Source organism: Acomys minous (assembly GCF_964271855.1).
Source record: "Acomys minous genome assembly, chromosome: 13".
NCBI lineage: Eukaryota > Metazoa > Chordata > Mammalia > Rodentia > Muridae > Acomys > Acomys minous.
Window position 1 is genome coordinate 101,922,143 of NC_140495.1, and position 24,787 is coordinate 101,946,929.

Below are 24,787 nucleotides of genomic sequence, written 5' to 3' on the forward strand. Positions count from 1 at the left end.
AGAACTCTGTGGACCAACACAGCTTCCCAACACCGGACAAAGGGTGCTACCACTGTACAGTGAGAATATTTATTGAGAATGGCTCATTTCAAACAAAATATATTTATGTATAAAATCCTCTGCTATGCAAAAGATCCCTTTCACCCTCCTGTGGCTGGTGACAGAGACCTGGAGTCCCACACGTGGCCTCAGAGCCTACACTGGGCTGCACGAGAAGCTGAAACGTGTTGGTGTCACATGCTGTGGGCAAGTAAGATGATAAGGCTTTGTGTCGGCCATTTTCATGACAGCATGCCATGCGCCCTGCCCCTGTGACCCTCCTCAGGCAGGTGGATCTTGAAGACAGCAGCTTTCTTGTTATTCTTAGACAAGTGGACTCGGTGACTTTTGGCTTGCCCTGAGAAGCCTTTATCTGGGTCCAGAGACTGAGTATTTTTTAAATGTCCTAGAGGGTAAAGATAACTTCCTCCTATGGAAGCCATCTCCCATGAGCATCCAGGAGCATGTATACCGTGCCACATCCATCCACGTGTGAAGGCTTGACCTCCTAGCAGTTAGTCTCCCCTGAGGCTCCTCTGAGGACATCCACACCCACAGCTTCTGTGTGGTACTCCTGAGCTTGGAGCCAGAGTTCCTTGGGGCCCTGGACCACCCAACATTAAGGCAATAGAGATGAGACCAGACTGAGAACAGCACTAGTCTCTGAGACCCAGAGCGGCTGCCTAGCCGACAGCACCTCCCTTCGACCCAAGTCTTCATCTCCTATTGAAAAATATGGTGACTGCTCTGACTGCCCTTGTAAACACTGACCACCTCTGTCCTCAAACTGCCATGAGGGGGCAGCTAGTGGTAGGGGAAGCAGCTGCTGCCACGTCATGCCTTGAGTGCTGAAAGACCAAGGCCCCTGCAGTACAGTGATGGTGAGAGGCTGTTGGGATACCCTTTATTCTTCACCAGAGCGCCCAGGAGGAGTAGGCTCCCTAGTCTCTGTAAGAATGACCCATTCAAATTGTCTTTGGTGCAGTTTTACCATGCAGACTGCTGCCCAGGCCAGCCCAGCCCAGCCATCTTATTAAGAAAGGACTTGGACTGCCCTATCTGCCCTCTGTAATGAAGGGTTAGTGGTTTCAAAGTACCTGTATCTATTATTTCTTACTCCCCACACAGTGGAAACTGGTCTTAATAAAACAATACCCTTGCTACCAAGAGCAAAATAAGACAAATTCACTAGCTGTAGCTGATGCTACCTGCTGTGCTGTATGATGCTGACACTGCCTTTCTTCAAGACTAAAGAGACCCAGTACTTCGTGCAGATGTTCCTGGTGTGAACATCAGGGTGGAAGGGAAGCTCCCTGCTGTTTTAGGAGCACAGGCCCTCTAGCACACATCCTCAAAAGGCTCCCAGATTTAGAGGGCAGACCTGGTTGTGGGAAGTCAAGCTGGTGTCAGGTGGCCTTGTGGATGCAGGGACTCTCTGAGAAGTCTCTTGTCAACTCCATCTTCCTAAAACATTTTCTTCTGCTGTCATCCACTTGGCCCTGCCCATTTCTAAAGGCTTTCCCATTCTACAGGAGAGCACCTAGAAGCTGAGAAGGCATCAGCATCCTAGGGTCAGAGGGCCTCAGAATGGCTGTGAGGTATGCTTATGCTGCGTGGTAACAGACCGAGACCTAAGTCCATTGGAGGCAGAAGAAGCAGTGACACCGTCCGCTATGGGGCTTGGAGTGGCCCAGAACCACAGGCCTGGATTGGGGCGCGCTCTTCCCAAATGTGCTTCTCTCCCAGGGTTCTGCCCTTCCCCTTTCCTTAGGCACAGCTGGAGTCAGACGTGAGGTCTTCTCTGGGCACAGCTAGAGTCAGACGTGAGGTCTTCTCTGGGCACAGCTAGGGTCAGACTTAGGATCTTGAGAGATGCTCCCCTTAGATGCTCTTGGGTTGTCTCCGGCAACTACAAGGTGTTTAGGGAAGTGGCATGATGACACTGGAGGACAAAGCAGTCAGAGTTCCCAAGGGCTTTGACAAATAGGCTGAGACCACAATTCTGAGCCCCAGTGCCAACAGCCCTGGGTGTGAGCATCCTGAGTGGGCCTGGCTGGGGTAGGACACAGGGTCTGAGGACCTGGCTTGTCAGGCTCCTGCTGTCAGCTGTCCAGGTAGACAAAGAGGATGTCTTCATCTGTGCCGTAGCTGGTTCTGGCCTCCTCGAAGTTACTGATGCTGGTGCTGCACATTCCTGCTGGGTGTGGGAAGGACCAGAGTTGGGTCAGCGGGTGGGGTAAGTACTCAGCCCATCGGCGTTCTGGTTGACTGGATGGGGTCTGGGTTCTACCTGCCTTGCCACCTCTCAGCTCAAGCCTTCCACCCATAGGAAACCTTTCCTGCCCATTCTGGTCTTCATGAGTTAATTCTTTCTTTTGACTCCTTCCTAGATTAGCAGATAGAGAGCAAGGCCCAAAGGGAAGAAAAAAATATGCTAAATATGTTCCAGGCCACACAGATCAGAGAAGGCCCTGTCCACGTGATGGGGTGAGGACAGTGGATAGTCTACGACAAGGGCAAGGTCTGTCCCAACTGTCTAGCTTGTGTGCTGGCTATCCTATGAAGCCCAGCGAGGGACTACAGCCTGTGGAACCTAAGTTATCCAAGAGGGGACTGAGCAGTAAAGTAAAGCTGGTGGCCAGGACAGCAGCAGGTTGGTTTGTACAACCCGATGGGCAAGGCCTGATGACAAAATCCCAGGAGGAAAAGGAGCTTTGGAGACAAGACATTGGCCATAGCAGCTTGAAAGAGAGGAAGTGTGGTCTGTACAGAGGGGACAATCAACACAGGCCACCGTGGATCTCTTGTCCCCAGCACTCACGGTCAGCATAGGCTGGGTTGTTGTAGAAGATGCAGCCGGTAGCCCTGTTGTAGCCACGCAGGACGATGAAGTGGCCCTGGTAGTCGGGGGTGCGGCAGAAGCAGTGGTGGCCGCTGGGAGTGAAGCAGCAGTACTTGACAGGGCTGGAGCACAGGTCACAGTGCAACACCCCTGAGTTCACCAACACGATGGCCACGTGGCCCTGCGCCAGGTGTGCTTGGATGTCCTGCACGCTCACTGTGCTGTGGGCAGGAGGGAGGTCAGCCAGTGCCAATGGGTCCTTGTCCTCTTCTCCCAGACTGGTGTCCCCTGAGTTTGCACCCACTCCCCAGTGGTTCGCCTGCCCTCTGCCCTGAGCTCCCTGTCACTGTGAGGCAGGAAAGTGGAGTGGGAAGGCTTACCATTTCTCCACTCGCACCTTGCAGGCCTTGGCTTGTGCAAACAGCTTGTTCACCCGGGTCTCCTCTGTGTCGAAGTGTTTCCTGTAGAAGGACTGAAGACAGAAGAGCAGGCGGGAGTTACCATCCTGGACGCACACACTGCATTCCAACAAATCAAAGAGCATATTACAGAAGTAGGTACAGGAGTCCCACTGCCGGGCAGGCGACTTTACCCAGCATGCCCAGGAAGAAAGCTGTGTCTGTCCCTGGCTGGAGAGTGGACAGGACCACAGAGGGGCATGAAGAGGATACTCAAGAGATGAAAAAGCCGAAGATTCAGAGTAGCTCCCAAAGGAGGACTAGGGAGGCAAACCTCTGGTAGATGTGAGGAGGAGCCTAAAGCAAAGGATCATGGAGGGCAAGGCTGCCCTCCCAACCCCCACTAGGACAGCTCCGTCACAGTCCAGTGTAGCCAACTGTGATTCACAGAACATACTCTGCTAAGTGTTAGGGCCTCATGTGACCCGAGCCCCAGGAGGCAGGCCAAAGACATTCTGTTCTCAGGTCCCCTTTTCCGTCTTACGATTTAGTAGCCGCCTTTACCTGGCATGGAAGGCTCAAAGAAGAATTAGGCCAACTGCCACTGGCCACCATGTGACAGCTCTTCTGCCAATGAGTCCAGCCGAGACAACTCTGCCAAGTCTTGGCGCCTGGGCCTCAAGGGCAGGTAAGACTGGCCCTGGCTTTGCCAAGGGGACAGAACGCATTGGTGTGCTGGGGCGGCCATCTACAATGGCTTTATTTTTCAAGAGAGGAAGAAAAAGAGAAAGACGGAGAAGCAGACGGACACTTTTCTTCCAGAATACCAATTACCTTGGCAAGAAGGAAGAAAACAAGCCAACGATAGTCACACGAGAGCAGTGTACTCTGCAGCCTTTAACCTGCCTTGTGCTATGGTGGAGAAAGACCCAGAAAGGCAGACACAAGTCCAGGCCTCAATGTGTAGATGCCCCATACAGGCCAGGCCTCAAGGCCACCTGCCGGTAGTCTTTCTGCCACTGATCTCTGAACACCTGTGCATTTACGCAAGTGTCCAGGCTTTGACCGTTATCTCCTGTGACTGATGACTGGGTGGCCTATGCCTCTGCTTTCCCACATGTGGAAGGCCTGCCCAGTGGGTAGCTGCTCACCTGGTTCTTGTAACCCTTGTCAACACCCAGAGTCTGGGTACAGAAGCGGTGTCTCACACCAAAGTGGCGCATCAGGTAGGCCAGGTCAATGGTCCAGATGCTCCTGGTCAGTTGCAGCTCCTGGAGGGCATTTTCAAACTCCCCATCGTCTAGCTGGCCCAGGTACCTGAGGCAAGAGGACAAAGAGGTTAGCTTGTTCTTGGAGCAAAGCTAGACCAAGGCACCCTCTGATGCGACTGCCACAGGTACTGCGGGCTCTTCTGATCCTTTACCACGAAGCCCCACGGCATGCCCACCCGAGACCTGAACACAACCTGAGGCTTTGGAGGCTCAGGCAGCCTGGGACACTGTGTGGCCCCAGGGGGAAGGGCCTGGGTTTTGGTTCTTTCATCTCTCACCGACTATGTGAACTTGGGGAAGTTATTGCTCTCTCTGGCCTTGTTGGCTGCACATGTAAGATGAAGTGCTTGGATCACAGAAGTGGTTTTCAAAATTGCAGGCACTAAACATTTCGTTAAGCTCTATCGTTCCCAGAATCCTAATACGTAAGATAGATAAAGGAGAACTGATCTGGGTCTCCAGAGCCAGACAATTGCCCACAGTGATGGGAACAGTCCTTTCTGGCTCAGACTATCAAGGTTCTTATATTTATGGAACATTCTGGTCACCTGATATCAGAGCGAGGCAGATGCACCCACCCTGAACACCTGGGACTTCCTTGATCATCACAAGCCAACACCTGCGCAGCCTGATCCACCCTTTGTTCGTGGTTAAAATACAACAAGGCCTAAATGGCAGTCGGGCCTCTTACAAGGTTCAAACAAAGCCCGCCCATACAGTTGCTGGATCTCACCCCTGAGCCAGCGCGGGTTCGCACACTCACCGGAGCACCATCCTGGAGCAGGCCAGGCCACAGTCCCAGTGGTAGAGCTGCTGGATGATGGGCACAGGCAGCTGCACAAAGTCCCCTGCAAAGAAACAAGAGTGAGGGCCCAGAGCTCTGCAGTGTCCACTAACGCCGCCCCCACCGGAAACACCATCACAGCCTCTGCTGACACTCCACAGGACCTCAGGGGCCTTCCCATAGCCCCTGCTCCCTCCTAAACATCAGCCACAGCCAGTCACCCCTACTCCAAAGTCTCCAGCATGTTGGTCCCCAGGTTAAGACAAATCGGTGTTAGCTGCTGCCTCAGCAAGTTCATCAGTTTTGCATCACCAGGGCCCACTCTAGGCAGGGGGCGGGCTCTGCACACAATTTCCTAGGCGCTTTAGGCTTCCCACAAGCTAACACCTGCCCCTCTCCTCAGTGACCCCAGGAGGTCTGCCTGGCTCCAAAGTTTCCAAGATGAACAAGCAACATGGCAAGACCATGGCTAGGAGGAGGGGGATGTCACACAAGATAGCTAAGCAGAATGTTCCTCCAAACCCCAGCTAGTATTGTCCCTGGGCAAACCTGTCCGTCTGTCCGTTCCAGGCTGTGAAGTGGAAGAGAAAGGGCCACGCCTCACATGCTGTTACCACTGGCTGACTGCGGGGCTAGGCGACTATCCTCTCACTGGATTGAGTTTACTATTCCTACTGTTCCAAGATCCTGGCACATGTACTGTAAGATAGTGACAAGGAACAGGGCACGGTCCTGTCCCAGTGCGGGGCAAGAACAAACACATACAGCAGATAGCCAGAAGCTTAGGGTAGGAAAACAATGGGCTGTGCCTCAGAGAACACAACACGGATGGGAAACAGCATGCGCTGAGGCGCTGAGGGGAGGACAGCTGGCACGTGGCCTGCAGGAGCCTAGCCCGTGCCTGTGCCCAAAGTTCAGTCTAGCTGGGTATGGTGACACAGATTCATAATCACACGACTTGGGAGGCTGAGACAGGAGGAGCATAAGGCCTCATAGACCGACAGACAGACACGCACATGAGGAAGTGAAGGAGGAAGGGAGCGGGGAACAGGGCAATGCAGACTTTAAAAAACCAGGAGGGACGGGAGCTGGAGAGATGGCTCAGTGGTTAGGAGCACTGGCTGCTCTTACGGAGGACCCAGGCTTATTCCCAGCACCCACATGGCACCTTACCACTGTCTGTCACTCCAGTTCCAGGTAATCTGATACCTTCATACATACACATTCAATGTTAAAAAGTTTAAAAAACAAGCCAGGAGGTGGTGGCGCACGCCTTTAATGCCAGCACTTGGGAGGCAGAGGCAGGTGGCTCTCTGTGAGGTCGAGGCCACCTGGTCTACAGAGTGAGTCCAGGACAGCCAAGGCTACACAGAGAAACCCTGTCTCAAAAAACCAAACCAAACCAAACCAGGAGACGGACTTCTCTATATTGGTCGTCACCTCACTCAGCCTACTCAAATTCCCCGTTGTGGATTTCTGGGATCTCCCCTGGGCCAGGTGACTCGCTCTTTATAGTGTCACGCAGGAGCCCACCTACCAGGCCCACCCCTCTCCCACCACTCCCAGTATGTGTCAGAGGAGGGTCATTCAGTAGCCTGGTGTCTTGAGTTGTAACTACCTGCTCTACCATGTCTTCAGGGACTCGCTTTCCCTAACCCGAGGCGGTCAGTCACTCCCCACCCTTCGTGTGTGATCCTTTAAGCCTGAGTTCACACTTCAGGTCATAGAATGCAGCCCTTACACTGATTTTTTTTTAAGGTTTATTTATTATTATGTATACAGTGCTCTGTCTGCATGTACACCAGCAGCCCAGAAGAGGGCACTAGATCACATTGTAGATGGTTGTGAGCCGCCATGTGGTTGCTGGGAATTGAACTCAGGACCTCTGGAAGAGCAGCCCCAGTGCTCTTAACCACTGAGCCATCTCTCCAGCCCTGCTTACACTGATCTTACCTGTAGCCTGCTGGTCAGGGACTCATGACTGTTCCTGGCCCTTCACCTCCAAGTAGGAGGCAGGATGTAATGGCAAATCCGCCACCTGACTTTTCTGTGTCGGCTTCCTCCTCTAGGAAACGGGACCACCACCACCAAGGCAGCTCACAGAAGGCAATGAGTAAGTGGAGCAACAACACGCATAATGCTTTTTTGTAGGAAATTATGTCAACCACCAGTGGCCATGCCCGGGCCTAGGCCAAGCTGAGGCTTCATGTCCTTTATTCTCTTTACCCCAGGCACTTCTACACCTGTGTCTTTCCAAGGCCCTTGGCCTTTTAGCATCTGGCAGATTCGGTCCTGCCTGGCCCCTTCCCAAATCCTGTCCCATCACTTGTGCCTAGACATGGCAGCCAGAGGAATTTCATCTGCAGTTTCTAATCTTTAGAGTCCATGTGATGGGCAGATGGCTCAGTGGGTAAGAAGCTCAAGCACGGGCTGGAGAAATGGCTCAGTGGTTAAGAGCACTGCCTGCTCTTCCAAAGGACCCGGGTTCCGTTCCCAGCACCCACATGGCAGCTCACAACTGTCTGTAACTCCAAGATCTGACACCCTCACAGCAACACACATAAAAAAAATTAAATATTAAAAAAAAAAAAGCTCAAGCACAACAACCCAGGTGCAGACCCCAGAACCCGCTCCTGCCTGTAATTCCAGCGCGCAGATGGAGAGAAAACATCTAGAGCAAGCTGACTAGCCAGACAACAGAAACAGCAAACTGCACGCTGACTAAGAGGCCTTGCCTCAACATAAAGAGTGGGGTTGATCAAGGGAGACACCTGATGTCAGCCTTGGGCCTCCACGTGCATGCACACACACATGCACCCATATATGTGAGAGCATACATATATGCACAACACATACAAAAATTGTAATAATAAAAATAAATGAAGTTCTCACTGCCTCACCACATACTTTTTTTTGTTTCAAACGGGCTGTCCTCAAAGTTGAAAGGTGACACTAAACTTCTGATCCTCTACCCTCCCACCTAAGGGATTACAGGCATGTGCCACAATGAGTAACTTTATGTGGCTCTGGGGATGCAACCCGGGCTTCCTGCTGGGCAGTCACTATGCCAACTGAGCTACATCTCTCCCTAACCACCTTCCACAGGCTGCAGGCCCCTGCCCAACTTAGGTCCAGCAGACTCACTTCAGCCTTCATCTGGTTCCAGGTTTTAAACCCAGCAGTCTCAGCTATGAAAGAGTGTCTCTGCCATGTGGCACCGTCAGTCTGGAACTCTTTTTTCTTCACTGTTCTCGTCATTTCAGCCTCAGTTCAAAAACCCCCTCAGAGGTTGTTGTTTTTTTTTTTTTTCTGGCCATGCATTGGACGGGTGAGAAGGGCATTCCTGCTTGCTTAGTGGTTATGAGTACTGACTGCTCTTCCAGAGGACCTAGGTTCAGTTCCCAGCACCTACACGGAAGCTCACAACCGGATATAACGCCAAGCCTCAGGGGATCACCAACACTCTCTTCTGACCTCAGAGCACACATGCGGTACTCAGACAGACCCACAAGCAAACACTCATACACACAAATCTTTAAATAAATGAAGAAAGTTGGATCTTTGGGGAAGTAATTACCCAATCGCAGGGTCTCTAAATGGGCCTTCATATCCAAAATCAGGAACAGACAGCAAAGAATATATGCATGTCTGTCCTTCCCTCGCCCCAACCTTTTTTTTTTAAAGTCAGTCTGGGGCTCTATCCAGGAAACAGACCTGCCCACATTTAGGGCGAGTCTACTCAGCTCAATTAACCCACTAAGAAAATTCCTGAAAGTGGCACTAGACAATTCCTCATTAGACACTGTGCCCACGTGACTATAGATTATATCAGATTCACAATTAAAACTAAATGGCTGGAGATTGCTCAGCAGTTTTTTAACTGCTTAATGCCTTCGCAAAGGACCCAGGCACAGTTCAGTTCCAAACACCTACACAGTGGCTTACAGCTGCCTGTAACTCCAGTTCAAGGGGTTCTGACATCCTCTTCTAGCCTGTGAGGGCTGCATGCAGAAAAAACACTCAAGACACATGCAATTCTAGAAAGGAAATCTTAGAAAACAAGCTAACAGTCGTGGGCCCTTTTCTTGTTATCTTTCTCACACTCGGCTGTGCAAGGACACAGTATTTCTCCCTTCCCTCTCTTCCTGGAAAGGACGGATCTTGTACTGAACTTGCCAGCATCTTGATCTTGGAATTCTCAGCCTCCAGAACAGTGAGAAAATACATTCCTATTGTTTATAAATTATTCAGCTGTACAAATGGACTAAGACACACGGGAACTTCTTGTTTCCTGTTTCCTTAGTAGTAACTCACTGTTAGTATACTTCAGGTTGGGGATACAGCACTTGTCAAGTGCTGCCCAGGACCTAGGCTCAATCTCCAGTGCTGCAAATTTAAAAAAAAAAAAAATGGAAAAAAAACTCACACTTACTGAAGTGATAGCCTCTGGGCACACCAAGGTGACGTAAACCTTGGTCTCTAGGGACTTACATTCTAAAACAATTCTCCCACAATATGCTAGTGGAAAAACTCTCGTCAGGGTGTGGCTCTATCAAGCTGGGTGTCTTCCCTTTTCAGAACCCTCATTAAGGCTGTAAATGGCCTTTCTGCACTCATCTACTCAGGCCGATTACTACCCCGGTTTTGTCTTTATCTAACCATTGGTCTGGAATGTTGCTCTCTCATCTCCGGCATCCAAATGCTCGGCCCCACCCTGCTCTCCTCCCTCTCTGTGCCCTGCAATATGCTCACAGAGGGGGCATCTACTTTCTCCCTGGTCAGCCTGAGACGCCTATGGTGGGCATGTAGGGCCAAGATTGCATTTGGCTCGTCCCAGCCCTCACCCACAGCTAGCACTCATTTATGCTGTTGAATAAGTTTCTAGTTGTTTTGGTTTGGTTTTTTTGGTTTGTTTGTTCATTTGTTTTTAAAGCTCCACCCTTTAAAATGCCTACTTGTCACTCCAAGTGCCCATTGGTTCTAGGCTTCCAGATCACTAACTTCTGTTGGAGGCTCCCTCCTTACTCTGTGGCCTGAGCTCTGGTCCTAATTAGTTGGGCCATGCCTTCTCTTATACTGTCAGATGCTCCTCCTCAGGGTCCTAAGAGACTCGATTGTCTCTCCTCTTTCACTCACCCTGAGATCGCCTAGATCCTGAGGCCTCACACGCCGAACATCCCTGCTTGACTATCCTGATCCTTAGCACAGGAAAGATGTTTTCTGGGGGGTAAGTGATAACGATAGAAGAGGCCTTGGTATTTGTCCTGATAACAGCGTTAGCATTCAGAGCCCAAAACTGCTGCAAATACCGATGCCTTAAGCCAAGATAGTTCTCCACCTGAGAGCTAAGGTATGCTTTGGAGAAAGTCCAGACCTGGCTTCAGGTGTCACAAGAGAAAAGAGGGCAGCCAAGTCTTCCTGGACACTCTAACCCTCTCAGCCTGTCTGCTCACCTCAAAAAGTACTAAAGAGGGCTGGAGAGATGGCTCAGAAGGTTAAGAGCACTGACTCTGCTCTTCCAGAGGTTCTGAGTTCAATTCCCAGCAACCACATAGTGACTCACAGCCACCTATAATGAGATCTGGTGCCCTCTTCTGGTGGGCAGGCACACATGCGGGCAGAGCACTGTATATATAATAAATAAAAATCTCTAAAAAAAAAAAAAGTACTAAAGAACAGCAGTAGCCTGCCTTACTGGGATTTATGAAAATTAATTTTACAGTTCATACACTTTAGCACTGCATCTACCTCTGAACGCCCTACACAAGTGAGCCATTATTTACCGAGGATAAGAAAGAGCAATGATCTTGTCAAAGTTCACAGTTAGGTAACTGGAGGCGTACGAGTAAATTCCAGTACAAGCCCTGCTCCAGGCAACAACTAGAAGCAATCACATCCGGAACTTGATGCTGCTCTACAACTGCCACTGAAGGGGTTGATCCCAAACTCCTTGACCCCTTCCAAGAGATGGCACCTCGCCGTAACAGTTTATTAATATCAACTCTCGTGCCTTAAGCTGAGATCCACCATGACTTCTCGCTTCCCCTACTTATTGGTTTTTCTCCTCAGGGCAGAAGGAGCCAGAGAACAGTAACAAGACAAGAGCACCAAGTTTGGGAAGCAGGAGAAAAAGACCTTCCCTTTGCTGAGTGTTCTCAGACCATTCTCCCCCCTCCCCCGCCCCCCTTTCCCGGGCCCAGGCTTTCCAGTTCCCCGGGGGGACAGGATCACCCAACGTGGTTCAAGCAGGACTTTACCGGGAAGGTAATGGTGCCTTTGCCCCTTGGGCTTTTCCACTAGACTGCTCAGAACTCTCTGGGCTTCAAGCCCCGGGAAATTCAGGAGCAACCAAACAGAAGTGGAGCATGGAAGATGGGAAGGAATATCCACTTAGCTAACTAAGATCTACTTAGAAGCTCCAGGCTGGCCTGAGGACGCAGATCTCCCCAAGGTCGCGCGCAGCCAGACCCTGCGGGGCTCTAGGGCGGAGTCCCCCTCCGTTCCCCCGGTGAGGGCAAAGGCCCTTAAGAGAGGCAACTGACCCGGCTCGAGCGGCTGCCCCGCTGCCTCTGCCTCCGTCCTCATGACCCGGGTGGCGCAGGGCGCCCATGGCCCCGGCCTGGAGCTGAGAGCCGCTGGGACTTCTGCTGGGCAGCGAGCGCGGCCAGTGAGTGTCGAGCTCCTCCGCGGCCGCCGCCTCCGCGGTACAGAGTCCGGTAGGCGGCGGCTAGGCCGCCACAAGCCACGCCTGGTCCCTTCCAGGTCTGGGACCTGGAAGCCCGCCCCATACCATAAGCCACGCCTCTTCCCTTCCACCCACTTCTCTCCCATAAAATCGCTACCCGCAGGTCCATCCTCGAAACGTTCTCCGGAAGCCCCGCCCCCTTCCCGAACCCCGCCCCCCCAAACTCTTCCCATTTCTCAAACTCTCCAAAGCGCTCTCCCTCCGCTAGGTCGGCTCTTTTGTAGCTTCAGGTGTCATCTGGTGGCCCTCGCAATGCCTCGTCGAGATGCCAGGGAATCCTTTTTTCTGATTCCCCTTAGGTCGTACCTACACAGGGACTAAGGATAGTTTCCCTGGTGTCCGTGCGCCGCTTACCTGAAGGCGAGCGGATTCAAAACTTAAATTCCTACTCCGAGCCTCCCTTCCTGTCGCCCCAGAGCATTGGGTTCAAGCCTAGATGCCGCCCAGTCCCTGGAGTACTTTGTTAAGTGTGGGTCCCCCATGTTCCTTTTGGCGCTCCAGGGAGCATTGATGTTTCCGGCGGTCCCGGGCCCTCCCCAGTTCCGGAACTATAGTGCTGGAGACATCGCTTCCCAGCCGGCAGAGTAAGGAGGAAACGTAAGTAAGCGCGAGCTCACCGCTGGGGAAAGGAAAGGGAGGAGCCCCGCGCAGGGCATTCTGGGAACGCGTGGTATTCTGGGTACTCGGGGCCCGCCATTCCCTCGCTTCACGCCTTCGTCTCCTAACGTTTGTGCCAGAACCGAAAAGGAACCTACAGTTACTTGGTGAGGAGAGACGGCGAGTGGGCGAGAGGAGGCCGAGGCTCTCCTCGAGGGCTAGGGGCTGGAAGGGACGCTGCGGAGGGTGGGCAGCCGGGGCCGAGCCACACCGTCCCGCTTTCGCTTGGAACTGTTAACAATTTACGCCGCTGGTCTGCACGTTCTGTGCCTTTCCGGGTCGCGGGTTTTCGAAGCTTACAAGCAGTCATTTCTTGGCTAATTCCCTCTTTTCCCTCTGGTTCGTTATTTTCTACGTCCTTTGCATCTCTGCCTCTGCTCCCTTTCCGGCCCTGGTCCTCTCACTGCTTGTCACGCGGCTGCAGAAACTATACGTTCGCGCCACTTTGTAGATGCAGCTAATTTTTTTATTTTTTGAGTCTTTGGCTATCAGCCTGCAGTGTTTCCCCCACCGTTTCCTGCATAAAAACCCACCCTCCTAAAGTTGAAAGTTGTGGTTCCTCCCCGAGAGAGCCTGCGTTTAGCATTCTGAGGGGTCTTTTCATGAAAGTAGGTGACGTGAGTCGTTGCCTATTGCAGACTTTCAAAAGCCCTGTGCATAGTCTTTGTCTTTTAGTGAGACTTCAGTCGAGTGTTTACCGTGATTGTTTTCCTGCATGAAAAGCATTTCCTGTTTGTAGCACGTATCGCTTTATGAGTGCCTTGACACGTTATTTTTGCCTTTGATGGGGAGTCAGAAAGCTGAATTGAAAGCACATCCTCTCTTCCTAGATTTCTCTGGGTTTGGGTCTGTATGTACTATCAGGTACTGTAGCCTTTTGCCAAATATGGTTGCTGAGTACTTGGAATATTCCTAGTGTGACTCAGGGACTGTTTTGTTGTTGTTGTTGTTCATTTTTAATCTACATTTTGTTTAAATAATTAAATGTAAACAGTGATTAGTTTACACACCGGGTCCATATCATAGTTGTTTTGATAGCTATAAAGGGACAAATGGTTGGGATGAGAAAGGAGGCATTCTGTTCCCGTTAGCTTTCTCTCTCTGTTTTTGTTTTTGGTTTGGTTTGGTTTTTTCGAGACAGGGTTTCTCTGTGTAGCTTTGGCAGGTCCAGACTCACTCTATAGACCGGGCTGGCCTCGAACTCACAGAGATCCTGCCTGCCTCTGCCTCCCGAGTGCTGGGATTACAGGCTGTAGCCACCCCGCCCATCGGGTCGATTTCTTTCTCCAGCTTACCATCTTTTCTCACTTTACATGTTTCCCTAATTTGCCATGGTGGTTCCTTCAAGTCCAGAGCCAGGCCCCTTCCAAAGAAAATGCAGCTCTGACACATTTGCAAAAGCCTGTGGGAATGCCAGTCCGTCTTAGGCTCTGACAGGTGACTGTTGTCTCTCTTTCACTACAGCACAGGAAGAGTCCTGCCAAGATGTCTATTGGAGTGCCGATTAAAGTCTTGCACGAGGCTGAGGGCCACATAGTAACATGTGAGACCAACACTGGCGAGGTGTACCGGGGGAAGCTCATTGAAGCCGAGGACAACATGAACTGCCAGGTAGCTTGCTTTGCACCAGGGGCCGTGAAGGAGCCATGGGGGATAACAAGACGGACTTGGAGGTTGTGGGGAAGTCACTCTCGTGCAACAGTTCTAACTGAAGTCTTAACATGTGTCGGGCACTCTTACAGGCTCTGAGATTTGTGCGCTTGCTTACTTTTTGTCTTGCAGAAAGTCTCATCTGATAACACTACCAAAGTTTTGACATGGCTTTTGGTTTTTCCACTAGTTAAGAACTTGAGCTTTGGAATCAGAACTCCCTGGTTCCAGTTTGAGTTGAATCATAATTCTATGACCTTGGGTATCTTAATCATTTATTCTCTCTCCTATAAATGAAGGTGGAGTTGTTTTGGATGGACTGTGCTATAAATGCAAAAACACTTAAATCTACAAGAGACTTACTGGGAAATGGCAGTGAAGGGTCACAGTGAGAGAGCAGGAGTATGTCCATGATTAGTTACCTTTCTTGTTGCTGTGATAGGATTTCTGACCAAAGCATCTTAAGGAAGGAAGGGTTCTAACTACAGTGTGAGGATATCATCTGTCAAAGAGGAAGTCACAGTGGCGTGACTTTGAGGGCTAGTCACATTGAATCTGCCGTTGAGAAGCAGAGATGAGTGCCTGGACCAAGCACATCAAGTTGGGTCTCCTCACTTCAGGGTAAACTGGATAATCCCTCACAGACACGCTTATCCCTTCAGTGGCTCTAAATCCACCAAGTTGATATTGTTAGCCATCGTGGCAGCAGAGTTTTCAGTCCAGGGAAAGGAAGGCAGATTGAGTGAAAAGAGCCTCTGATGGTCCCTTAGTGCTGAGGAAGTTTCATCCAGGTAAGAGAAGTGACAGGACAGAGGCAGGAGTGGACTGGCAGCCTGTGGGGAGGCTACTGCGGAGCAAGTGCCGTGGTGGATCCACAGAGTGGCAGCTGGGGGCTATCAGCTCATACACTCCTCCCACTTACTTCTGAGGAGGTGAAGCTACCATCCAAAGACTGCTCCAGGTCGGCAGTCATCCTCCTTGGCGTCGCTACAGAGATGCTTTGCTGTTAGAAGCTTAGTATACCTGTCTATATATGGTGTCTGTTGCTGCACTCCAAGTGAGAAAACAAGGTTGGTGAGTAAAGTACATTATTTACGGTCACACACCTGTGGTAAGCTGGCCTGGTAAGTAACCTGTTGGTTACTTTTTTGTGGCTGCAACAATACCATTCCATAGGAGTTTATTTTGTCAAGGAGGTATGGTGACAGAAGCAGGAAGCTGTGAAATTACAAACTGGAAGGGTTGCAGGGTGTTAATCTCAAAGTGACATTCTTCCTTCAGTAAGGCTGCATTCCCTAACCCTCCCATCCCCCCGCCACACCCCCATACACACAACCAACCAAACCAAAAGAGTCACCAACAACTGGGGGCCGAGTGTTCAAATGCTTGCAGTTATGTAGCATAGTTTTCATTTAAACTACAATTGTGCTGGTTAGTTTTTTTGTCAATTTGACACAAGCTATAATTGTCCTGGAAAAGGGAACCTCAGTAATGTGGGAGGGCCCAGGCTATTACATTGCATACTGTGCCACTCCTACACAGTTGTTTCTGAGTGGTATAAGAAAAGTAACTCAAGGTTGAACATGCTGGTGAAACACCTTTAATCCCAGCACTTGAGAGGCAGAGACAGGAGGGCAACCAGGCTCACATAGAGAGACTATCTCAAAAAAAAACAAAAACAAAAAAATCAGAACACAGTGTGGTAGTGAACACCTTGAATCCTGGCACTTGGGAGGCAAAGGCAAGTGGATCTTAGAATTTGAAGTCGGTCTGGTCTACAAAAACGAGTTGCATGTCAGCCAAGGCCACACAGAAACCCTATCTCACAAAAAACAAAAACAACAAAGGGGTGTGTGTGTGTGTGTACACATGTATGTGTGTAAAAGTAAAGAAAGGTAACTGCATTAGAGCCTGGAGGGCAGTCAGTAAGCGGCGTTTCTCTGTGATCTCTACTTGAGTCCCTGCCTTGGCTTCCCTTAGTGATAACTGTGGTCAGGGTGTGTATGCCAGATAACCCCCTCACTTTTAGCTGGGATGTTACAGCAACAGAAAGGAAGCTAAAAACAAGGTTAGTTTTCAGTTGGTGTGAGGAGGGTGCCCTCTTTCTCCTTTTCTGGGTATGGAACCTAGTGCCTCAGACACAATAGTTTAAACACTCCCTTTCGCCTTTTTGGGGTTGTTTTTGAGTCAGGATCTCTTTAGAGCCCAAGCTGGTCTTTAACACTTGGTCTGCCTGCCTCATCGTTACTTCTGTAATTTCAGGCAGGTGTTACCCCACCCAGCTGTCAGGCTTTCGGAAGCCCTGTACTACTTGGTTTGCTTCTGAGGGAAGGCCATGGGAGATGTAGCTGACTAGTGCTGTCAAGATCCTGGCTGCAGTAGTCGGCCTGGTGACATGCCGTGTTCACAGGTCTAGTCCTCTCACTTTGTCTGTTTTAGGGCATTTAGTTTTATGAGTAGAATGAAACTTTCCAGATAGTGACGATTAATGTGTATATTATGCGCAACATGCTGAGGTTTAGGGGCCTTAGACAGCCTAACTGTAATATGAATTCATCTGACTAAATGATGATGGTTTTCTCAGAATGCAGCCCACATGTTACTAAGCACACACATCTTGGTGATACCAGGTTACGAGTTAGAAAGAAATATGTCTTGTGCTGGGCCTTTGTGTCTCCCTTACTCTCTATTCCCTACAAAATCGGTGACCAACTAACAGCTAAATGCTTGTTTTGATCTTGTAGAGTCTATAAACATGATTACACTCTGAAGTACTGGGAATTAGGACTTCACTAATGTTCTAATCTTGCTGGGGCACAGTTTAGCCATAACACTGGCCACATCATGCCGAGCACTGGTGGCGCACGCCTTTAATCCCAGCACTCGGGAGGCAGAGGCAGGCAGATCTCTATAAGGTCGAGGCCAGCCTGGTCTACAAAGTGAGTACAGAACAGCCAAGGCTACACAGAGAAACCCTGTCTCAAAAAAACAAAAACAAAACAAAAAATACTGGCTATATCAAGATAGTGAGGCTTCGTTAGGTTGACCAGAGCCTAAGCACATTGCGTAATTGAGACTATTTATTATTTTTAACAGGGACTTAATTGAATAGACAGGACTGAAATACGGATATTCATGTGCAAAAGTGATTTGTACAAAAAAGAAAAAGCAATATTATCTCATGCTAACAGACTGTGGTAGATAGGACGTCTGTTTCCCTTAGTGCTAAGAGTGTAACCCAGGGCTTTGTACACGGTAGGAAAGTAATCTACCACTGAACTGTATCCCCAGTCATTTCTTTCTGAATTGAAAATTGTGGGAATTTACTTACAACCCCAGAACAGAAAGACAGATCAGAATTTGTTTCTCTGACCAACATGAGGTAAGAGAAATTCTAGCTTTTGTGGACTGTTTTTAAAAGGGAATTATAAGGCCGGAACCATGAACAAAATACCATATTATATATTCCAACATTACTTCACAGTCCTGCATCATGCTTTCTCTGTCTTGGCCCACAGAAGCCATTAAGTTTGTGTTATTTATTGTGGCTGCTTAGGAAAACCGTAAACTCTATGTTTCTGTCTGACATCCAGAAAAACCTAAGTTCTTGTGGCTGGATGGCTGACCAATTCAGAGTTCTTGCTGCTTTTCCAAAGGATTGGTGTGGGTTCCTAGCGCTCAGGGGATCTTAACCCACGGTCCCCAGCTTCTGCAGTCACTCACACACTACACTCACTTAAATAAATCTTGATGTTTTAAGGTAGTTGAGGTAAACATATTACTTAAAAGAGGATGCCTTTGGCTTTAAGAGGAAACACGGGGCTTCCTTGGAACAGAGTTACCGCTTGTTCAATATGCAAAGAAGGAAAAAGATGCATTAAAGCAGTAACTGCACATGATTTAAACACCAAAGTGCTAGAATATTTGTCAGGTGACATTGAGAGCCCATCATGGGACATTGGTAGACGCACCTAGTTTAAGTCTTGTTGGATCTGTGGGACAGTCTCGTGGAGACTATCAGGGCACAGTGGGGAGATGAGGCTTAATAACAGTGCTCCCCAAAATAAACATCATAGTTCAGATTAGACACAACTGGGTTTGCTCTATCTCAGGTAGTTGAGACAACATTTAGATATGCATGTTATGCCTTATTTAATTTGTTTTTTTTAACAATTTCAGGAAAGTAGTCTGTTATACTTTCAAGTAGGGAGTGGTTCAGATCTGATAGACCTGGGTTTGAACCTCAAACAAAACATGTGAGGGCTGGGTGACCTTGGGCAAAAGTATAGGGAGAGTAAAGGCGTGGACCTTTAGAGACCAATCTGCCTCTGACGGGTTGTGCTGTCTCCTGTAGGGTGTCATGGTCTGAAATCAGTCATCTGTGCTAGTGCCAGCTGTCTGTATTTGTGCTCAGGAAATGTTGGCCTTTCTTACTGTATTTCCTCTAGTCTGGGAGGGAATTGGGGCTCAGGGCTATACCTCTGGAAGGTGGCAAAGCCAGGTCTCACTGGAGGTCCTTGGACCACTTCGGTGTCTTCTACAGAGTCGTAAGTATGCTTAGAATTGCGGGGTGGGGTGGGTGGAGTCCAGGTTTTGGGGTTGGGTAAGCCAACCATAACTACCTATTTGTGGTAGCAGAGGTGCTGGCACTTGTCCAAGGAACTGTGGCAAGGACTTAGGAACTGTGAGATTTTAAGAGGATGGCAATAGGAAATCTGCAACTGGTTGGTGGGAAACTGGGGCCCTCTTGAGCGTAGAATAGGACCAGTGGTTTGAATCAGGCTGGAGAGATGGCTCAGAGGTTAGGAGCACTGACTGCTCCTCCAGAGGTCCTGAGTTCAATTCCCAGCAACCATATGGTGGCTCACAGCCATCTATAATGTGATCTGATGCCCTCTTCTGGCCTGGAGGTGTACGTGCAGCCAAAGCACTATATACATTGAGGGGGGAGACAGACAGACAGACACACACACACACACACACACACACACACACACACAACACACACACACACGGGGAGGAAGGGAGAGCGCTTGTGGTAGCACACGCCTTTAATCCCAGCACTTGGGAGGCAGAGGCAGGTGGATCACTGTGAGTTCAAAGCCAGCCTGGTCTACAAAGTGAGTCGAGGATAGCCAAGACTACACAGAGAAACCCTGTTTCAAACAAAAAAAGAAAGAAAGAAAGAAGGAAAGCCTAAAAGTCATTCCCACTGCTCAGATAAAGCGGGGATAGTCTCAGAGCATTGATGGGTTTTGGTTTTGGTTTTCACTGTTGGTGTTCAAGCAGAGACCGCCTGGCCATATAGAAAGCACTTGGGAGATGGAGTCCTGGGTGACAATGCAGCTGAAGATGATCTTTAAGCAAATGAACCCAGTCTTAGAAAGAAGATGTTTTCTCTGTTTGTGAGTCCTAGATTTTATAGTCATATAAAATCATGTGTGTGTATAGAAAATGAACGTAGACGGGAAGTTGTCTGGGAATAAGGGGGACAGACAGCAGGGAGAGGAAGCACGGAAGGAGAAACGAGTAGGGAGACGTGTTCAGTGTAAAGTATAACACAGACATAGTTTTACAAAGAGAGAAATCTGGGAGCTGGCACATCTTTGCAGTGTGGGCTTGACCCATTCTAGATAAAGGGTAGTCCTCTTCTGCCCAGAAGACCACAATTAAGCAACTGTGATCAAAGTGGCACCTACTGAATTTGGTGCTGGCAGGTTTATGTCACTTTTCCTGTTCCTTGTGGGTCTCCTGACTGGATTTATAGAGACAACTCTTTCCCTTCATCCTACACCTACTCCGGTTAGCACATTTGTCCTTCCAAAATACTGCCTTAGTCCTGTTGGCCATTTCTCCACCTACAAACTTGAGTGATCTGCCTGGTGTCTGAAGTGTCCTCAGCACTGTCCACATGTGCTGCTCCGATGCTCCGGTCCGGGCATGCTGAAGGCTACAGCTCAAGCCTCCTCTCCTTGTGTAGGCCCTGGGAGCAGGCGCTGCCGCGTCCGTTGCTCCATCCCTACCCTTGTCTTCCTAATGTATACTGAGAGTCAGGACTGTGTCGGGTGCGTACATACAACCTTGAAGGTGCCTTTCCAGCCAGAGTGGCAGCAGGTCCCCAAGGCTGCACCTTGGACATGAAGTAACAAAGGCCTTACTACCATCCCTCACAGGCTGGCCTAGGAGCTGGAACGCTGCCTCTGAGCTCCCTGGTGCCAGCCTGATGGCTCCTACATATCAGCTGTTTGAGTTCGTTTTCGTTTGGTTGTAATCTGTAATAGTAGGAGAGCACATACTTATGTCTGACGTTTCTGTGCAGTGTGCAGCAGCCATTGCTGTGCTAGCTTACCATCTTGGTCCAGTTCTTTTTTCATGCTGGTGTCAGGCTTTTGTATGCCTAAACTTACTCCAGTTAAGGCTCCCTGGCCTTGTGTGCTCTAGCACTTTGTCCTCACAAATAAGCTGGTGGTTCCCTTCCAGATGTCCAACATCACAGTCACGTACAGAGACGGCCGAGTGGCACAGCTGGAACAGGTATACATACGCGGCAGCAAGATCCGATTTCTGATTTTGCCCGACATGTTGAAAAATGCACCCATGTTAAAGAGCATGAAAAATAAAAACCAAGGCTCAGGGGCTGGCCGAGGAAAAGCTGCTATCCTGAAGGCCCAAGGTAGGTGCCCCTCTGGGACTGGCTTTAGAATTCCCATTACCTTGTTTCTTTTAGGGAAGGCCCTGTTGTTGCATGGGGACGGGTGAATCTGATTGCACTGCTCTCCACGCTTGCTGCTATACCCTGTCCTGATCTGCTTGAGAAATCCTTGGGAATGGGGCCTTTCCCCTGTTTTTTCTTGCCTTACTTGATCCTATCATGGAGTTTACTGTAAAAATCCCAAACTTCTCCTTAGGGAAAAAAATTGCAGATTTCTTAAGCAAGGTGTGGTGCTGACACCTATTATCCTAGCACTCAAGAGTCCCAGGCAGGAGGAGTACAGTGAGGTGGAGGCCAGCCTGAACTACATAGCAAGACCCTGGAGAGACGAGCAGAGAGAACCCTGTCTGAAGTGGTACAGTCTATAGTGAAGGCCCTCCTTTTCAGAAATTCTATCCAAGAGGGCTGGGCAGCTTGCTCTGGACTAGTGAGGGTATGGATTGGTGTCCAAAACAGTACAGTGGCATTTCCGGGACTATGTGTGATTTCCCACCCCAGCCCCCAAAGAGTCTTTTTTTCTATTTACTCAAGATAGAAAGGGTAACAACAAACCAAAGAAACAGTTGCACCCAAGTCTGTGGTGATAAACCAGTGGGCTTATCAGGGTTGCTTAGGAGCATAGGTGGCTCTTGCAGCGTCACTGAACTCTGTCACCCGACCTCAACATGAAGCTGCTTCACTGGAGTCCCTGTGGGTTAACCGTCCACTTTCTCTGTACTGATCACCTCCAAGACTGCAGCTACGGCAGGGTTGCGAGAGCAGGAGAGTGTGTCAGGAAAAGTGAGTGGCTATAATCTGAGGTGAGGGTCTCCTATGCCTTATCCCAGCTGCTCTGATTTCACGGTGTAAACGGCCTTCATGTATCTGGGAAGTGATGTTCCATAGCAGCAGGATGTAAGTGGTGTCTGGTACCCCATGTGTCCCAGATAGATTTGAGCCTCTAGTGCCCAGGCTGGCCTCAGGCTTATTGTGTACTTGACAGCAACCTTGAACTCTGGTGCACTTGCCTCCAGCTCCCAAGGGCTAGTGCCCACACACTCAGATTAGGAATGAACACGGTGTCTCTCTACAAGCACTCTACCAACTGAGCTACATCCCAGCCCTCTAGTTAGAACCATCTTGTTTTGATTGTACAGAGCTTTTTGTTCAGTTTGCATTATTTTATTTTATTTTTTGCGAGGGTCGGGGAGCGGTTCGAGACAGGGTTTCTGTCCCGGCCCACGGGGTCTTCAGTGGGTACCTGTGGAGGGGGCAGACAAGTGGGGGGACAGGAGACACAAAGAAATGAGGGCAAGTCTGGGTTCTGATCAAGCCCCATTTATTGAAAATTTTCAGAGTTTTAATAGCCACGAGGGCATGGGTATTTGCGTAAGCGAGGGTTGCTATGGATACCTAACTCTGGAATGCTCCAGCAGGTGTCTACCTTTGCAGCTGCTATAATCGCAGAAGATGGAGAAATTCCAGAGAGAAAGGGAAGCTGTAAAAGATGTAGTTAGTCAGGAAAAAGTTCTCGGAACTGCTACTCACAGGCAGCTGGCCTTTAATCTGATTTTACCAGTAGTCTTACTGGAAAAGCTAGTTTATAGCCAGAAAGGAGTAGCTCTTACTATGACGTGTGGGGGGGGGGGTGTCTTAGAATGACCGTCCCCCAATAAACCACAACAAGTGTCTAACTGCCGAACCACAACAGGGTCAGCTGGTTTCTGGTAAATGACAGACTGCTGGAGAAATAGGAACCTAGGCTGAGCCATCTTGCCAACCCTTGCTTTATGTTTTACATTTTCTAAAACTTGACATTAAGTCCCTCCTTTGACACATACTAGCATTGTAGCCACAGTGTCCCCAGTGACTGCTTAGCTGCTCTCAGAGGCTAGCCCAGTCATGGTTTATATTTGTGTCCTTGAAAAGCTCTGCCACGTTATTAGATACAGAAGCATAGTGTATTTAGAAGTATATTGTGTGTTTTATGTGTGAGGTAGCTTCTATGTTTAAAGATAGAATGTTTTGGAGGTTTGTTTGTTTGAAGACTTCTGTCGGGCATGGTAGTACACACCTTTAATCCCAGCACTCGGGAAGCAGAGACTGGTGGTCCACTGTGGTCTACAAAGTCCAGGACAGCCAAGACTACCTTGTCTCAAAACAAACAGAAAGACTTCTAAAAAGACTGATAAAATCTTGGAAACAGCGGTGGCTTAGTGCTAAAGGTGATTGTTACACAAGGCTGCCAGAGGTTGTCCTCTGACCTCTACATGCACACAGTACACACACAAATAAATACATATTTTTTAAAAGAGAGAAAAAATTTTCTTTGCCTCTGAGAGGACTGTTCTTTCTGTCACAATGAAGCTAGCTATCACATCTTCACCGTCAAATTGCTGTGCACTTCAGGCAGTAAGTTTGTCCAGACCCGCTGCCTGCTGCCTGAGCCACCTGTGCCTTTCCCAGCCCCTGGCTCTAGTTCCTATCAGCACGTGCGTAGGTTCCCATCAGACTCCTCCCTCAGACTGCTCCAGGCTCTGAAAGAACAGAGAAGAAGGAGCCTGGTTTGTCAGTCTTCAGAATCCTCCATGTGTCCTTTAGAGCCTCTAGCCTCCTGGGTACATTGGGTCACAGAGTGGAATTTGTCTTTGCTGTGTACTCAGACTGCTGTCAGCACTGACACCTTGACGCCAGGGATCAGTGCCAACTTCCACTCCTCTTCTTCCCCTGTCACCATGTGGCAGGTAGTGATTCTGGGTGATGGTGTCCAATGGCCTTCCAGGTCCCTTCCAGAGCTGATGGTCAGGCTCCAGCTAGTGCTTGTCCTGAGCATCCCTAACCCTACTGACCTCTCTCCTTCTTCCTTTCAGTGGCTGCGAGAGGAAGAGGACGTGGAATGGGGCGTGGAAACATCTTCCAGAAGCGAAGATAATTTTCTCTGTTGAAGGGAACTTTGTCCTTTTTTCTCTTAGGTTTTGGGAGGGTTACATGTGCATATGTCCTAGGTTTTCTTTTGATATTTCTCTTTGTATCAGAGAAACTGTTAAGCTAAATAAAGTGTGGTTGTTTTATGGTTTGTGTATGTGAGAGGCTTTTTTTTTTTTTTTTGGTCTTTCCCCCCCCCCCCCCCAAGGAAATAAGAACTGTGTGTTCATTGTGTAGTTTGCTTTGGCAGCATGTTAGAATCTGGTATGTTTGGATGTGTGCTGAGAGAATGCCAGTGCTCTTCAAATAGCAGTTACGGATAAGAGTTCAAGCGCTGGGGCTGGAGAGATGGCTCAGAGGTTAAGAGCACTGTTTGCTCTTCCGAAGATCCTGAGTTCAATTCCCAGCAACCACATGGTGGCTCACAACCACCTGTCATGAGATCTGGTGTCTTCTTGTGGTGGGAAGGCACATGTGTGGGCAGAATACTGTATAAATAATAAATAAATCTTTAAAAAAAAAAAGTTCAAGCGCTGTTCAGGCCAGATTCTAGTTGAGTCAAGAAAAGCCTAACTCAGAAGTTCTGGGGCCTGTGTTATCTCTACATGTGCACTTAGTGTGGCACTTTGCTTAAACTTTTGTGGAACACCATCAGCTCAGCTCTGGCAACTCTACCTGTAAAGGTGTCTTATATTCTGATCAGTTGTCTAGTGACCCTGGCACCTCAGCCCTTGAGTGCAATCTTCTAATACTAAAAACTAATCCAGGGCATCCTTGTGAGTGGC

The 24,787-nt window shown here is 49.3% G+C and overlaps 2 protein-coding genes across 5 annotated transcripts; one reads left to right on the forward strand and one right to left on the reverse strand.

The window, feature by feature from the left end:
• Window positions 1-55: 55 nt before the first annotated feature.
• On the reverse strand, window positions 56-12,571 carry GUCD1 (guanylyl cyclase domain containing 1). 3 transcript variants are annotated; one of them, XM_084755081.1, is made up of 6 exons: window positions 12,434-12,571; window positions 5,314-5,398; window positions 4,431-4,596; window positions 3,262-3,353; window positions 2,861-3,102; window positions 56-2,236 (listed from the first exon to the last, which is right to left on the reverse strand). In XM_084755081.1, the coding sequence occupies exons 2-6, from the start codon at window positions 5,322-5,324 to the stop codon at window positions 2,142-2,144; spliced, it is 606 nt and encodes a 201-aa protein (XP_084611207.1). In that variant the 5' UTR covers window positions 5,325-5,398; window positions 12,434-12,571; the 3' UTR covers window positions 56-2,141. The 3 variants fall into 3 exon arrangements, with proteins under 3 accessions (XP_084611207.1, XP_084611208.1, XP_084611209.1); XM_084755082.1 differs by lacking the exon at window positions 12,434-12,571 and adding an exon at window positions 11,877-12,095; XM_084755083.1 differs by lacking the exon at window positions 12,434-12,571 and adding an exon at window positions 11,877-12,090 and having other exon boundaries at window positions 56-2,233.
• On the forward strand, window positions 12,538-24,148 carry SNRPD3 (small nuclear ribonucleoprotein D3 polypeptide). Of its 2 annotated transcripts, none has more exons than XM_084755085.1 (4): window positions 12,538-12,676; window positions 14,201-14,347; window positions 20,867-21,059; window positions 23,948-24,148. In XM_084755085.1, the coding sequence occupies exons 2-4, from the start codon at window positions 14,222-14,224 to the stop codon at window positions 24,007-24,009; spliced, it is 381 nt and encodes a 126-aa protein (XP_084611211.1). In that variant the 5' UTR covers window positions 12,538-12,676; window positions 14,201-14,221; the 3' UTR covers window positions 24,010-24,148. The 2 variants fall into 2 exon arrangements, with proteins under 2 accessions (XP_084611211.1, XP_084611210.1); XM_084755084.1 differs by lacking the exon at window positions 12,538-12,676 and adding an exon at window positions 12,688-12,843.
• Window positions 24,149-24,787: the final 639 nt, after the last annotated feature.

Bases quoted from the DNA above. Each gene is read 5' to 3' on its own strand.
- GUCD1 (XM_084755082.1), bottom strand. From the start codon at position 11,919: ATGAGGACGGAGGCAGAGGCAGCGGGGCAGCCGCTCGAGCCGG. The intron at 3,354-4,430 runs GTGAGCAGCTAC...TTCTGTCTTCAG, and splicing joins ACAAGGGTTACAAGAACCAG to TCCTTCTACAGGAAACACTT. The intron at 2,237-2,860 runs GTGAGTGCTGGG...TCCCACACCCAG, and splicing joins CAACCCAGCCTATGCTGACC to CAGGAATGTGCAGCACCAGC.
- SNRPD3 (XM_084755085.1), top strand. From the start codon at position 14,222: ATGTCTATTGGAGTGCCGATTAAAGTCTTGCACGAGGCTGAGGGCCAC. The intron at 14,348-20,866 runs GTAGCTTGCTTT...GTTCCCTTCCAG, and splicing joins AGGACAACATGAACTGCCAG to ATGTCCAACATCACAGTCAC. The intron at 21,060-23,947 runs GTAGGTGCCCCT...TCTTCCTTTCAG, and splicing joins TGCTATCCTGAAGGCCCAAG to TGGCTGCGAGAGGAAGAGGA.